The sequence below is a fragment of the Branchiostoma floridae genome, chromosome 12, assembly GCF_000003815.2.
Source record: "Branchiostoma floridae strain S238N-H82 chromosome 12, Bfl_VNyyK, whole genome shotgun sequence".
In the NCBI taxonomy this organism is placed as follows: domain Eukaryota; kingdom Metazoa; phylum Chordata; class Leptocardii; order Amphioxiformes; family Branchiostomatidae; genus Branchiostoma; species Branchiostoma floridae.
The window spans coordinates 4,570,745-4,584,993 of record NC_049990.1 but is presented as its reverse complement, the minus strand read 5'-3'; the positions used below and the strand labels follow the sequence as shown (position 1 = coordinate 4,584,993).

General features: G+C 42.6%; 2 protein-coding genes across 2 annotated transcripts; both read left to right on the top strand.

Moving 5' to 3' along the window:
* The first annotated feature begins 1,752 nt into the window (after positions 1-1,752).
* On the top strand, positions 1,753-5,706 carry LOC118428045 (major royal jelly protein 1-like). Its single transcript, XM_035838010.1, has 7 exons — positions 1,753-1,914; positions 2,335-2,456; positions 2,756-2,852; positions 3,341-3,642; positions 4,164-4,290; positions 4,734-4,836; positions 5,309-5,706. Exons 1-7 carry the CDS (start codon positions 1,759-1,761, stop codon positions 5,704-5,706), a joined length of 1,305 nt encoding a protein of 434 aa, XP_035693903.1. The 5' UTR covers positions 1,753-1,758.
* A 2,858-nt stretch (positions 5,707-8,564) lies between these two features.
* On the top strand, positions 8,565-13,873 carry LOC118428159 (malignant fibrous histiocytoma-amplified sequence 1 homolog). The gene is made up of 3 exons (XM_035838151.1): positions 8,565-11,996; positions 12,201-12,386; positions 12,562-13,873. Exons 1-3 carry the CDS (start codon positions 8,573-8,575, stop codon positions 12,879-12,881), a joined length of 3,930 nt encoding a protein of 1,309 aa, XP_035694044.1. The 5' UTR covers positions 8,565-8,572; the 3' UTR covers positions 12,882-13,873.
* The last annotated feature ends 376 nt before the right edge of the window (positions 13,874-14,249 follow it).

Genomic DNA, 14,249 nt, shown 5'->3' with positions numbered 1-14,249 from the left:
GGGGATCTATATGGCAGATCCAGAAATATTCACAAGCACAATAGCACATACAAGGGATAACGGCGCCCTCACATCGGCGAGAATAAAACATTTTCAACAACGGCCGTTTGCGTCTTACTTAGTTAAGTCGTATCAAAGTTCACGTCGATTCCTACCATCGCCGATGAGAGAAACCGTCGATTAACACAACACACTTCATCTGTCAGTTCATCTTAATGAGGTAAGTAGCATTTTAACACTTTACAAAGATTGGAAACATAGACGGCGAGTCGGCGAGCATGTACAACGAATCACTTGAAAGAATCGCCCACGGTTTGATCCGGCGCGGTCCTATTATAGCGGGGTGGGACCCCTCCCCGGAACAGCCAGATTTTCCCGGGAATCGCCTTATATGGGGAGCGGGGTTGATCACATAGGCTCTTACTATTAGTTGCGTCATTTCTTTTTCAGCGCGAAAAATAAAATCAATTCTCTCTGACACATTTCTAGAGCAAGGGCGGGTCGCGTCCCCAAATTTCCTGTTCTAAATTTGAAGCTCTTTGGTTCGGCAAGGTAAAGTACAAGCCACCGTAAGTTTGTATGTAAAACCCGGGCATTTCCTTTCGGGGCCGGGGCAAGCCTCGTCATGTGGCCCCGCCCACCATGAGACCGTCGGCTTCCTTGTTGCAAAGGCAGTGCACCTTTTCGCCGACTTCATCAAAGGCCGCGGCTGTTGGTTAGAGTTTCAAACAGTCGTGTGACAGTTGACAGCGAACTTCGTATGCTACGTGATTATTCCTTGCACTTTCCCACAGCGGTGCTTCTACAAAATATTTATCAGACTGTAACCCACATGTTTTATAGAATAGAATCTGACGCGGAACAATGGTTTCGCCGGGTATTTTTCTTGAAACATGTCCGTTGGTATATCGTCTGACAGCGAGGCGGCAACTTAGGGATGTAAGACCGTCAACAACAGTCGCACGGCACGGCGGCTAACGGAGCATCGAAGATACTAGCGCTATAAATAAGCGCTTCAACTTCGGATGTCAAACCGGACAATAGTTAACGTTACTGTTGAGCTGAGTAAAGTTTGTTGATTACGAGTTTTTAGTTGACTTTGACGCTTTGACTTGAAATATTGTTATGTCAAACTGAAAAGAAGTTAAGTGACTGCTACTATTATCGTAGATATGGCCCTAAAAACCTGATAAAATAAGCCTTCTAAATAGCCTGAAATGCGGACCCCTGCCCCGGCGCTGTGAAAAAATCCTTTTAATTTTTGGAGATCTTTGCACGGCGATTTTTAGTTTTTGTTGTATCTTTACATATCGATTTTCTCCGTCACAGAGGACGGAATGGGCAAAATATTTTTCCGTCCCCAGCTGCAAAATTCCGTCAAAGGACGGAAGGACGGGCGCTGGCTACAACCCTGATCTAGGCTTGTAAGGCTGATTGGGTGAGTTACTGAGTGTTTGCACCATCATTGTCTTACCTTTGAGGGTTATGTGTGATACAGGACTGCCTTGTCGAGAATCTGCTGGAAAAAAATTCAAGAATCCCTGTGAACTCAGATGACCTTCTGCTATTATTGAACAGCCGCAAGTTAAATTTATGTGTAGCGTTTTGCAACACAAGTATTTCCGTTTCTTGTTGAGAAATACATGTATCATAGTTTTATCAACTGATCAAGCAACGGATCAATATGTTTATACATTGTCGATATTTATCATAAATTTCAGTTACAGATAAGCTAGTGACTGACTACTGAAATTCAAGATGGCGGCCACGGCAAGGTCATTGGCATGTGTTCTACTGTGCGCCCTGTGCATGCTGGGACTGTCCGATGGTGCCGATTTGATCAGTGGTGACACTGTCCTGGTGTACGAGTGGACATTCATAGATTATGACTGGCCGAGCGACGATGCCCGACAGGTATGTTTCAGTATTTGTTTTGTGCCTTTTTTGAGAGCCGCTGAAAATCGTTCCTTTCCGGTATAGCTAGCTCCTTTTCTTCGTATGATCTCATATTTGACATGTCTGACCAACGTCTACTTTCGTCCAACTCAAAAAGAGATGGAAACGCTAAAAGGAGTGTCATTTTATGGTGACATTGGACCTTCCTTGTATTTTATATTCCATGTTAAGTCCGATTGTAACACAAAGTCTCACTTTACAAGGGCAGGCCATAAAGTGGGATGGTTGGTATGGTCAAAATCATCATTATAGGACACATAACTCAAAGAGAAGTATTCGTTAAACGTTGAGATTGCACAGGCCCTACGTAAGTTCTGGTGTAGCGGCCTTCTTGAATCAGCTTCAATTTGAAGTATTTTCCACCCATGTTCCACGCAGCTCGCACTGGATGACGGGTCCTTCGCCCCGATAAACAACAGCATCAACGGCATCAAGACGTACGGCGGAGTGGTGTACCTTACGGTCCCGCGGTGGAGGGCGGGCGTGCCGGCCACTCTGACGTGAGTAACATTAACATAACGTCACGTTGACATATGTAGATGGTTACGCGAGGAAGGAACGCACTGTAGTCTAGCGGCCAGTAATAAGCTTAAAGTAGTAGTAATACTGATTTTCTGTCACAATTTTGCTGATTGAAAAACCTCGACGGAGAAAACGTCATAGAGTATTTGTAGAACATTAGGCCCCTATAGTCTACTAGAACTATGGAATCCCACCTTGGCCTTAGCAAATCATTTTTAGCTATAATTATAAACATCTTGTCTATGTTTGACTAAGATTCTCGTCCCGTTCACCCCAGGTCCGTTGTGATGAAGGGCGGGCGGCCCGTGCTGCGCCCTTTCCCCAGCTGGGAGTGGCAGGTGGTCGGGAACTGCTCCACCATCCAGTACGTGCAGGTATGATTATGTGCACATATTTCAGGAAATCCAGAAACTCAAATGTTGAATGTTTGGAAGAAAAACTGCAGCTTCTTCATCTTATCAAGTTTTCCTTTCTTCAGTTCCTCTTCGTTTCTGACAGCCGTGCTGATAAACTTTTTAAAAGACATGCAGGTGACAACATTATCAGTGTATTGCTACTATCGCAGTCATTTCCATACAGAAGCTACGAATGTATACGGTTAGTTTTTTAGCCATCCGAATACTTACCAATCTTTGCATTTTGACTTTAAGACATGCAGATGGTAGCAGCAATTCATTTACTGCTGCAGTCACAGCCTTCTCCACAAAGCTTGGTTATCCATATTCACACTTCTGCATAGCAGCCCTTCCACTGGTTAGGCAGAGACCCTGCTGGCCGACCTGTAACACTGACAAGGAGTTTAGTATGTTGTAACAGTTGCATTTGTAGTAATCCGTCTACTTACCAGTCTTTGTATTTGCAGAGTATGGAAATCGACCGATTGGGACGCATGTGGATCATCGACAACGGTCGGTTGGCCGTCTTCGACCCGAACCTTCCTCAAGTCTGTGCCCCGAAAATTCTCGTCTACGACATCAAGAAGGCAGAGATGGTCCGAGTGCACACATTCCCGAATGACGTGGCTTCCAACAGTACCGCCTTCCTGAACGACATTGTGATTGACGCTTCTGCAGACGACACAGACGGGTGGTTTGCGTACATTTCCGACTCGAGCCGGGCGGGAGGAATCGTGGTGTACGATTACAAGCAGGACAAGTCGCACAGGTATGGGGCACTGTGCAGTTGTCACAAGGGAGTGGGTATTGACAGGATGACCCTGTTAACGGTAGAAAAGTTTACACTATTGAACGGATAATCCTGTCAGCAGTAGAAATATTTGCATTTGCATTTACTGATCCTGTAAACATGATCCGTCATCAGCGCGATTTTTTTCTACTGCTAACATGATCATCCTGTCAATAGCCTCAGGCCTGTCATAAATCCACCTTTTTCTGTCTTTCTGAAAGAAAAAACAGCGAATGTTGGCCACACACTTAATGCCTTCTTCAGGATGTATAACCAAATCATTTCTGTGACGTTATGGACACGTGGCCGATAATGGGTCAAAGGTGACTGAAAGTCAGTATCTCCCCCGTCTCCGCTTGACGATGGTTGATTGTGAAGCATATGAACCTTTAGGCAACGTTGCTAATCTTTGAAATTGAAATCGTTGAATATTGTACGCTGTCGACTAAATAGTTTCCTTTCAACTACTGGTAAAACGTTTCGTATGTTCTTCCACGCAGAGTTACCCATCCCAGTATGACCGCGGCCACGGACGGGAGGCGAATGACAATCAACGGCCGAAACTACACCTTCCCTCCGGTACCTGTCAACGGCGTGGCGCTGTCTCCTATAGGGAAAAACATGAAGGTACCAAATCCCCAATTCACATTGTTGCTAGAGCGGTTGAATCAGATTTAGATTTGATTTGATCAAAATCAAACCGGCTAGATTCTGTTTATGTCAAATATATACTCACATCTGATAGGGCTATTTTCAAACCACCAACTTAAAACCAGATTTGCTCTGGGTCGTCCCCATTCATAGCATCTAACCTAGCTTCCGAATCCTGTCGAATTGTCAGTCATTTCATTTTCCAAGAACAGATGGCCTTAGGTTTACAAATTCAACTTAAAGTTGCCACATTCTTGCCATGCAGACGTGAGTAGACATGGATAGAGGGTTAAACTTAGGGGCAAAATTGTGTCATTGGGGTGAAAAACACCAAAGATCATCAAAATAGGCCTAAAGAAACACCACATCTCAGCATTGGTTTACTCAGACCTTAAAATAAATCAATTTCTTTATCACAGCTGTACTACTGCGCACTGGCCGGCTACAATCTCTACACGCTGCCGACAAGCCTTCTGAAACAACCCACGGTGGCCGATGTTGGAACCAGCGTGAAAGAACTAGGTAGGCACGGTCTTCACTGCCAGAACATGGTGGTACTTTTATGCATTTCAGTGCCAATGCCATGCCCCTCACCATGTGTCTTAAGCAACTTCTTCTTCATATGGATACGGAGGCCCCGAGGGCAAAGGATCCCTTCTGCTGAGCTAGTGGGTGGAGGTTCAAACCCTGCTCAGGCATGTGTAGTACTAGTGTACATTAGCGAACGGGGGTGTCTTTCAAGAGGGGTCTTCGGATCCATGCTTGCATCATAGGGTAACTCGGGCTTTAAACCGATGCACCTCAAAGAATCCAATACACTTACGGAGAAGAGTAGGGTGTGATCCAGTGTGCTTGGCCAACTTTAGGACATGTCTTTAGTGGCATACCTTCTTTCGGGTCAGTCGATGTCCAATGACCAGAAAGTTGCCGCAACTATCATCCTGACGTTGGCTTTCCACTTAAGTACTAAAACAATGTTGAAATTCCGTTGCAGGTCGCAAGGCGTCCCAAAGCGACGGCATCGCCATTTCCAACAAAGGCACGCTGTACTACGGCGCACTGCAGCTCAACGCCGTGTACAGGTGGGATACGTCATCACAAGATGTGTCTTCGTCATCACCCCTCCTTATCAGTGACGTCAGGATGCAATGGCCGAATGCCTTCGCCTTTGACGACGAAGGTTACCTGTGGTTCGTGTCCAACAAACTGCAACAGTATCTGTTCAATGAGTTGAACATCACTGGCCCCGAGTCCAACTTCCGTGTGTGGAAGATCTACGTTGGGGAGAAGTCATACATGTACAAAGGGTCGGGTGCGAGCGGTTTGCGGTTTGGATGGGGAATGTTGGTGGCAGTTGTTTCGGTCCTGTATGCAATTATGAGTTACATTTGAAAATATGTTTTCAACAACTGTTTATGTTTTCGATAGAAGGCATACTAATTACTCACCATCTATTCATGAATGTTTGTCACCAGTACAGGTAGTGCTGTATATAAAAAAATCCTTGGTATTTCTTTGTGGCGATCTTGAAAGATTTTAAAGTAAAGAATTCTTGGTAACATTCTATTCGTGCTATTCAAAAATTGTTCGATAGACATGATTACAGGTATTGTTTTTACAATTTGCTGATAAGTATTTGATAAAATGTTACAACAGGTATACGTTTTCCCATAAAATGATAATTGTTCAGTGCCCGCCTATGCATCATATTGGGACTTTTTGAAACTCCCAGACTTAAATATGTTGAAAATGTTTGTTTCTTTCTGTTTGACTAGAATCGTCTGTATATTTTTATGGACCTAACGAATCAAATAGAATTGACATAGACAATATTCTCTACAAGCTACCAACTTATATACATGTACATCACATACATATGTATTTTCGCGATGAACATATATCGGTATCCAGAAATTGTAAACCAATAAACATGTTTTGTTTACTTGATAGGGATTTCCCCATTCCCCCCTAGTCTTGTTTACTTGTGTGGTGAGTGGTGATGTCAGTTGCTTGTGACGTGTGTCTGGCGTTGACAAGTTGTAGCCCCCTTCACGGCCTTCTGCGGGCGTTTATTGTTGGGGAGGTCCGGGATGGTCTTGTGCCAAAAGATTGTGTTAGTAGCGAGCGTTAACACGACCCTTCGACACAAGACCATTGATCTTGAAAATCGCAAATCAACAATAAAGGCAAACTTCCGTGGAAGGCCGTGAAGGAGGCTAGAGAAGTAGCGTTTACTATCAACTATAAGTCTGTGAATAGCACCGCACAGGCGTTTTTGTGCCAGCGGTGCCAACATGGAGGGACGAAGGAAGAATGATCATGGGAGAGGAATGGAAATGGAGAATGCACACATAATTTGCAGTACCGAAATGCTTTGCTCAAGAAATTATGAGAATGGATACACGAGCATAGTAGATCCATGTCGGCAAGCTGCAATATGCTAAAAAAATATCACCTTCTCCCACAGCCAGACGTTTTGGTTTCTCCCAAAGAAAAAGCCATCATGATACCTGAAACCCGCGCTATTTTCGGACCATTACACCTTTCAGGTGTGTCACATAACCGTCAAAACATGGTGTATATATCGCTCCACGGCAAGATAGTATCATCAAAAAGGGTGACCATGTTGATGCCCTTTGATACTTCAGTACATCAGTAACAACACCTTAGAAACATTTCCGCCTTGTGTAACTTAATTTGTGCTCTAAAACCTCAAGGAACCGAAGGACTACTTTGTCGTCTAGAGATTCACCTGATATTCTTCCGCCAGACTGCCCGTCTGGCGGAAAGTCCCGCCACAAAAGAGGAAGTTAAAAAGCAAGCTGGTCGTACCGAGGTGCAGTTATTCCATTTTCTTCTGCCCACAGTTCTTCGCTACTACCTCCTACTGCGAGTGCAACGACTTACACCTGGTAAGAACTTCTCAAACATCCTTGGCACTACTATCAACAGGTGTTTTGCTTGTAAGAATGAAACTATAAGGAAGAATTAAGTAGGGAGACCGAAACTTTGGACTAAACAATCGGCGTATTTGGTTCGTCTGACCATGGGCGTACTATCTGTTGAACTGTATTATTAATCATATACTGATGATATAGTAGGTTGGTAACGTGCGATTTTCATATGATCGTAGAAATTTTATATTTGTCATATCTTAAAAGCACAAACCTCTACCTTCTACCCATAGATGGTACAGAAATGGCCACGACTAGAATAATGTCAAAATACGGTAAACATCCTGTGCGTACGTTCAACAAAAAAGACAAAGGGGTCCCATGCCTTTTAACATTTTATTTACCTGGTGTCTGGAAACAGTTTCTGGAGTAATGTTTAGCGGGGATTACAAATACTTGGTATGCACGATTGGGAACTAAAACGCCACTGTTACGTGGTTTTGCACCCATAGTTGTAAGGAAGATGAAGTTTATTGTGCTGGAGATGTCCATTTATAGTATAGCCTTAACGTAGACCACCAAAGTGAATACTTGTTAAAAAGATTATGTTTCTCATACTTAAGAAATGGACATGAACGCCAATGGTGCAGGTGATCACCTGGATAATCCACAGCTTGTTGTTCTGTTCCTTTTACACAGTGCCCAGGCAAGGTGAAACCTGAGCCACCGCCTCCATCAAGGCCACACAATACAGCCTCTCACAGCCACCAGACGAGTAAACAAAGGTAAGTTTCAATAGGACATTGTCAGTTGAATTCAAGTAGTACACATGACGCGCGCGTTTTATTTGACCAGACGGAGCAGAATTGTTTTCAATGAGCACCCAGTCGCTCATGACTATGTGGCCACTGATCAACTTTGATCTGATTTTCAACACGTTAGTATCTTTGCCCAGAAGGTTGTATCTTTGCTAGTGTTTGTGTGCATACATATATGTATGTATTGACATTTCACTTTCATTCTATTTGTTTAACCAGAACATTACAACTCAGGTTATTGACCTGTTTACAAGCGAAAGAATTATTGTATGATTTTTGACATGTTAGTAACTTTGATGAAAACAACGAAATGGTGTGTAAATTATACATATTAGAACTCGTTGCTAATGCAATACAAGTATCTACTACATTTACATGATGTTCTTAAATATCAACGGTACTTCTTCTGTTGCAGGTTGACAGGGAACAATTCTGCGTCTCACTGAGTAAACCACAGCCCTTCAGTCCCGTTAGTTATTATTGACATACATAACCATTCAGTCAATCATTTCAGTTAGCTTGTTCAGTCTCAAACCGTTTGGTACAATGCCGTTTTCCAATCTTTTCGAAAACCCAATGGTGGTGATAGAGCTGTATGGAGGGTATGTAGGATGGATCCTGATGACATGTTTGGTGGCAACAGTTGTAGCTATCTGTTTCTACTATCTAGTAAAGGGCTTCCAAAACAGACAGACAGAAGAGGGGGACTCCTTACCTCAACCAGGTCAGGTGGATGAGTCTAGGGTTGAGGATACATCTCTTGTTGAAGATGTATCGCCTCAACAGGACGGCCAGGAGTCCTTAACATGTCCTGTTTGTAAGAGCGACTCGTGTAATGATGACCACGAGTCAACTTTTCTCTTCCATCGAGAACAATACAAAGACCACGTTGATGAGGAACGTATAAATCTAACACAAAGGCAAGGGGAAGAAGACCAATCTCTGACTGTCTTCGAGGAGATAAACCAATTCAAGCAACTGAAAGCTGTTACAATCATAGGGATGAAACTGGATGATTCCAGCTTGTCAAATTTATTCCAATGCACATCCATTCGGACCCTCAAATTGTCAAATTGTCAGCTGGCCTCTATACCACGTTCTCTAGCAAACTTAAAAGACCTAGAAATCCTCGACCTTAGTCATAACAATCTGACGACGCTACCAACAAGGCCTATCCGTTCACTTCCCTGTCTGAAGAGTCTCAATGTGAGCCACAACAAGATAGCAGTCATTGGGGATGTTGTTAAAAAGCTGCAAGCTCTCCAAAATTTTGACGTATCGTACAATGATGTCGGGCAAGTGCCTTACGAAATACTTGAAATGGAAAGCTTGGAGATTTTTTCTTGCAGCCACAACAAGATAGAAAGATGGCTTGGTCCACCTAATGAAGAAAGACAGGCTAACACATCTCCTGTAACATCTTTGAACATGTCAAATAACTTGCTGACAGAAGTTCCCCAACATGTAAAAGAACTAAAGAACCTTTTGATGGTGAACTTCGCACATAACAAGATAGGAGCAAATATCCCCGACAAAATCGTAAGTCAGCAAATTTCTGAGCTGTTTTACCTGCCGTCAGTGTCGACATTACGGCTTGGTAACAACAATATCAAAACATTGCCGCCATTGGACACAACAAGACTCTCGCAAAACATAGTGTTGATTGACCTCATTAACAATGAGATAGGTGAGGTACCCGCAGCTCTACTATCAATGCCAACTTTGAGAGCATTGTATCTTGGCAGTAACAAAATCACGAGGCTTCCAGCCGACCTGGATCTAAACAAGTTATCTCCTACTTTGTACGACATTGATCTGAGTAACAATGAAGTAGATGATCTGCCCCTGGTTCTTTGCTTTCTTCCTTCGTTGAAGAAGCTGAGTTTGAAGCAAAACAAAATCACATCACTAAGTGAAAACATGAAAAGCTGTAAGAGCCTTTCTTTTCTTGACATGTCCCACAACATGCTGAAGGAGATACCTTCCCATGTATTTGGCCTACCAGAACTTAAAGTGATAGATGTCTCAAACAATCAGATCACTACTGTCAGCTCTCTGCGAAAGGAAGAATCGTCTGTGATAGAAGAGTTCACTTTAGCAGAAAATGGTCTCTCACAGTTCCCAGAAGTTCTTATACAGATGAAAAAACTAAAGAAGGTCGACTTACGACGCAACAAAATAAAAGAAATACCAGAGTCTACCATGGGCATGGCCAAAGATGTAAAGCTACAGGTGCAGGACAATCCTATCGTAGATCCTCCTTTACAAGTATGTCAGGCTGGCTTAGAGGCCATACAAGCTTTCTACGAAGACTTGACAACGGCCAGCAGTATCACACAATGTCTTAAAACACTGTTCTTAGGGACCTACGAGGCAGGGAAAACTAGTCTTGTTAGGGTTTTTAAACTCAACCGTTCTTGTCTGACTAAACCTGAGGAAAGAACAGATGGAATAGAAATAGCTGAGCTCCATCTTTCAGTCCCAAACACTCCTGGTATTACTGTATCTGTATGGGACTTTGCTGGTCAGGAAATATACTACATAACTCACCAATTCTTTTTGAGTGCAAAGGCCCTTATCCTTTTGATTGTGAACTTGGAGGAATACGAGTCAGCCAGATTTTATTCCACGTGTGGAAACTGGGTGGAAAATATCATAGCGAAAGTGAGGAACCCGGTCATTATTCCCGTTGTTACTCACATTGATAAACTATCGAGTGAAGAAGTAGAACAAAGATGTGAAGATTTGGCTAAGAAGCTGGAAGACCAAGAGAGAAGGCGTATTAAGGATCTTCAGAAACAACTTGAACGTATCGATGAATCATTGACAATTTCAAAGGAAGCTGTACATGCCATAGACAGAAAGAAGCAAATTGACACTCTTCTTCAGAAAAGGCCCTTGATACATCCAAAACCTGTGCCTGTAAGTTCAGGAAAAAATCTTGAGGGCATCCAGTATTTAAAGCAAGTGATCCTCAATTATGCTGTAAATAAAGAGTTGTTCCCTGAAGTCGGTCGCCTCGTTCCAAAGGCTTGGGCGGACACTGAAGCTTGTGTTGATAGAAAGGGCAAAGAGTTAGACGTCCCTTACATGACTTGGGATGAGTTCACGTCTTTACTAAAAGAGAATGTTCCCAATCTGCAGCCTGAGTCTCGTATCAAAACAGTAGCACAATATCTCCATGATACCGGCAAAATTCTGTGGTATTCAGAGATAGAGTCGTTACAAAACCACGTGTTTCTCAAGCCAGCTTCGCTTGTAGATATTTTCAGGAAGGTTATTCGGTATAACTTTGAAGACGTTGTTGACTACGACTCTGATTCTTGCTACAGAGAGGCCGATATAACACCAGCTGAATTTCAGAAGATGAAAATTGACCTGGTCAGGAAAGGAGTACTTCATACCAAATTGCTCAGGTGTCTTTGGTCGGATATTAAAGAAAAATGTCGTCAGGGCACATTCAATGTGATTTTCAATACGCTGATTGAACTGATGCAGCAGTTTGACCTTTGTTATGATCTTGACCGTGAAGAGAATGATAATCACACCAAAAGCACTACCTCTAGTCCAGAGAGACTGCTGTTACCTTGGCACCTAAAAGAAGACTTGGGAGAAATGGCTAAGGCCCAATGGGAATCAGGAGGAAGTCGTGTGATATCTCTTCAGTATCAGTTTCCATCTTTCATCCCTCCTGGCCTGTTTGCCCGCCTTGCTGTAAGAGCACACAACCCAAAACATAACCTGCACTTTGTTTTGCATTGGAACACTGGCGCGTTGTGTAAACACAAAAAGAACAGGATGCTCGTGCTTTTAGAAAATGAGGGCACAGAGAGGCTTGTGGTTTCACTGAGTGTGAGACCAGAGAGCAAGGACGCACACACGTACGTGGAGGAGGACCTCATTTATCATTCGTGGAGTACGCTGAAAATGCTAACTTTGGAGATTGAGGAACTACTGAAACAGTGGCCAGGTGTGAGCTTCTAGTATTTCTCATTACGTATGACCGACCTCTCTTTACCTGTATCATAAGCTGTCGATATTAGAGTCTCGATGACAATATTTCCTATCAAACATACCATTCAAGTTCCTCGTAATTATTCAAGGTAATTTTGCTTCCAAGATCGTCACAAATGCAGTTAAGTCTATTCTTATGCCTGAATGTTCCCTACAACAGGTGTCCGATTTGACCGGTTCACTGCCTGCCCAAAGTGCCATCAACCATCATTTCCTGGGGAATGGCTACATCGAAGATACAGCCGTCATCATCGGACAGTGATCTGCTGTTTCTGCAACGAAAGGGTTAATTTACATGATGTATTGCCGCCGCTTACGTTGGCAGACCATATCGCGGCATATATCGGTAAGTAACGTGTATTATACTGTTTTTCATTATTCCGACGCATTATAAGATATCTGGCCGTTCTTTTAATACCACTTCAACCTTCACAGTGACCGATATTCATGTATCAACAAGTGGACTCACGTACTAGTAGCATGTCAGATGCTGACAAAATTTATTTATCGTATGGACGCAGCTTTCAGGTTTTGCCATCAAGAAATGCTGCCCGATGTAGTGTCCGACCGACAGCTCTTACGCGTGGCCCAGAAGTTGGGTGCAGAGTGGGAAAGCCTCGCCATTCACCTTGGCTTCACCCAGGCAGACGTGTACAAGTTCAAGTGTGACCATCCCCACAGTGCAGAGCAACAGATCCTCGCCATGCTGACAGCGTGGAAAACCCGGAAGGGGAGGAACGCGACCCGTCACAACTTGCAACTTGTTCTCCGAGAGGCTGGAGTTGACTATGACGCAATATCATCTCTGGACGATTACCGTGTAGAAATTGAAGAAGGTTGACGGGGCACTGACTCGCAATATGATTCAGTGACCGCTTTGACGTAAAATGTTTTTCCCAAGAAATCTTCAAAAGTTAAAAATGATACACAAGCATTGACCTGGTCACTGTCCAGGTAGTACAGCGAGGTAGATAATGACTTTTGAAGCGTCTTAAAAACACTACCTGTAGATACGTTGTGATTTGTCCTATCGATGTCAAATGGCTTTATTTTGTCATCTATCACGAGTACCGTATTTGACAAAGTTCATTTGCTGGATACATTTGTGTGTAAACAACAACAAGTTTGTACCTTGCAGGCCTCCTCGGGCGGTCAGTGTATAAAACATAGACGCCTTATCACTTTTCGTGTGGTAAACTTATTGTGGTTCAGCAATTGTCAATGACTTGGTTTGAAAATATGCAGGAAAAAATGTATTAAATAATCACCCACAGTTTTCTATATCTAATACACATCCTAATTATAATGCTTCATTTCTTTACCAACATCATTAAAGTTTTACATATATGTTACGATGTAAAAGAATCATGCTTGTTGTTGTATGATTTGTTGTATAAAGTCCGTATTAGATAACTGTATAAACTTAAGGTACATTATGATTCCTAACAATGTAAACAAACAGGTGTATGGCGCAAAGGCGACAAAGCAGGTCGCCCCTCTGTGTCAGTTGTAATACGTATACATCGTTACTGTAATTATATTAAAGTATAAGCTAACGGTGTGAATAGTTGATTGTAATCATGTTCCAAGTAAGACCAATTGTCTTAAAGTTTTAAAGTGTATGATAAGTTGAGACATATTATTGTGCCATAATGTGAATAGTCGATTGTAATCATGTTCCAAATAAGACCAATTGTCTTAAAATTTTTTAAAGTGTATGATAAGTTGAGGCATGTTATTGTGCCACGCTTGTACCGTATACGCAATTCAGCCTCTGGCTGCGAGGTATAACGTGTTTCAATAAACCATTAAAAAAAGCTTGGTATAACATTATATGCCACTTGCCACCCTTTTGTTGCCCTGGTGTGAATCAATGAATGAATGACTAACCTTTAAGTACCTGGAAAATTGAAGAAATTAGTTATCTATACTTCTAATTTTTAAGAATGTAATAAACAATTGCTACAAAGGATGAAGCGTTATTGGTCCTTGAAAACGAACCCAACAAATCGAGTAGTAAAGAAAGCTGTTCTAAAACGATCAATTTTGAAACCTCTTCAATCATAATTTGTAACACCCTTTAGTGCTAGTACAGTAAATGTTCCCGCTAAGACTTGACATTTTAATAGCTGGGCAGCACCCAAATGACACCACCCTCCGTACTAGTGACATGCATCATGCATTATTGTCTGAGAGAAACACAGAAGCA

Coding starts and splice junctions, on each gene's coding strand:
- LOC118428159 (XM_035838151.1), top strand. CDS start 8,573: ATGCCGTTTTCCAATCTTTTCGAAAACCCAATGGTGGTGATAGAGCTG. Junction 11,997..12,200: donor ACTACTGAAACAGTGGCCAG/GTGTGAGCTTCT, acceptor TCCCTACAACAG/GTGTCCGATTTGACCGGTTC. Junction 12,387..12,561: donor CCATATCGCGGCATATATCG/GTAAGTAACGTG, acceptor GTATGGACGCAG/CTTTCAGGTTTTGCCATCAA.
- LOC118428045 (XM_035838010.1), top strand. CDS start 1,759: ATGGCGGCCACGGCAAGGTCATTGGCATGTGTTCTACTGTGCGCCCTG. Junction 2,457..2,755: donor GGCGTGCCGGCCACTCTGAC/GTGAGTAACATT, acceptor CGTTCACCCCAG/GTCCGTTGTGATGAAGGGCG. Junction 3,643..4,163: donor AAGCAGGACAAGTCGCACAG/GTATGGGGCACT, acceptor TCTTCCACGCAG/AGTTACCCATCCCAGTATGA.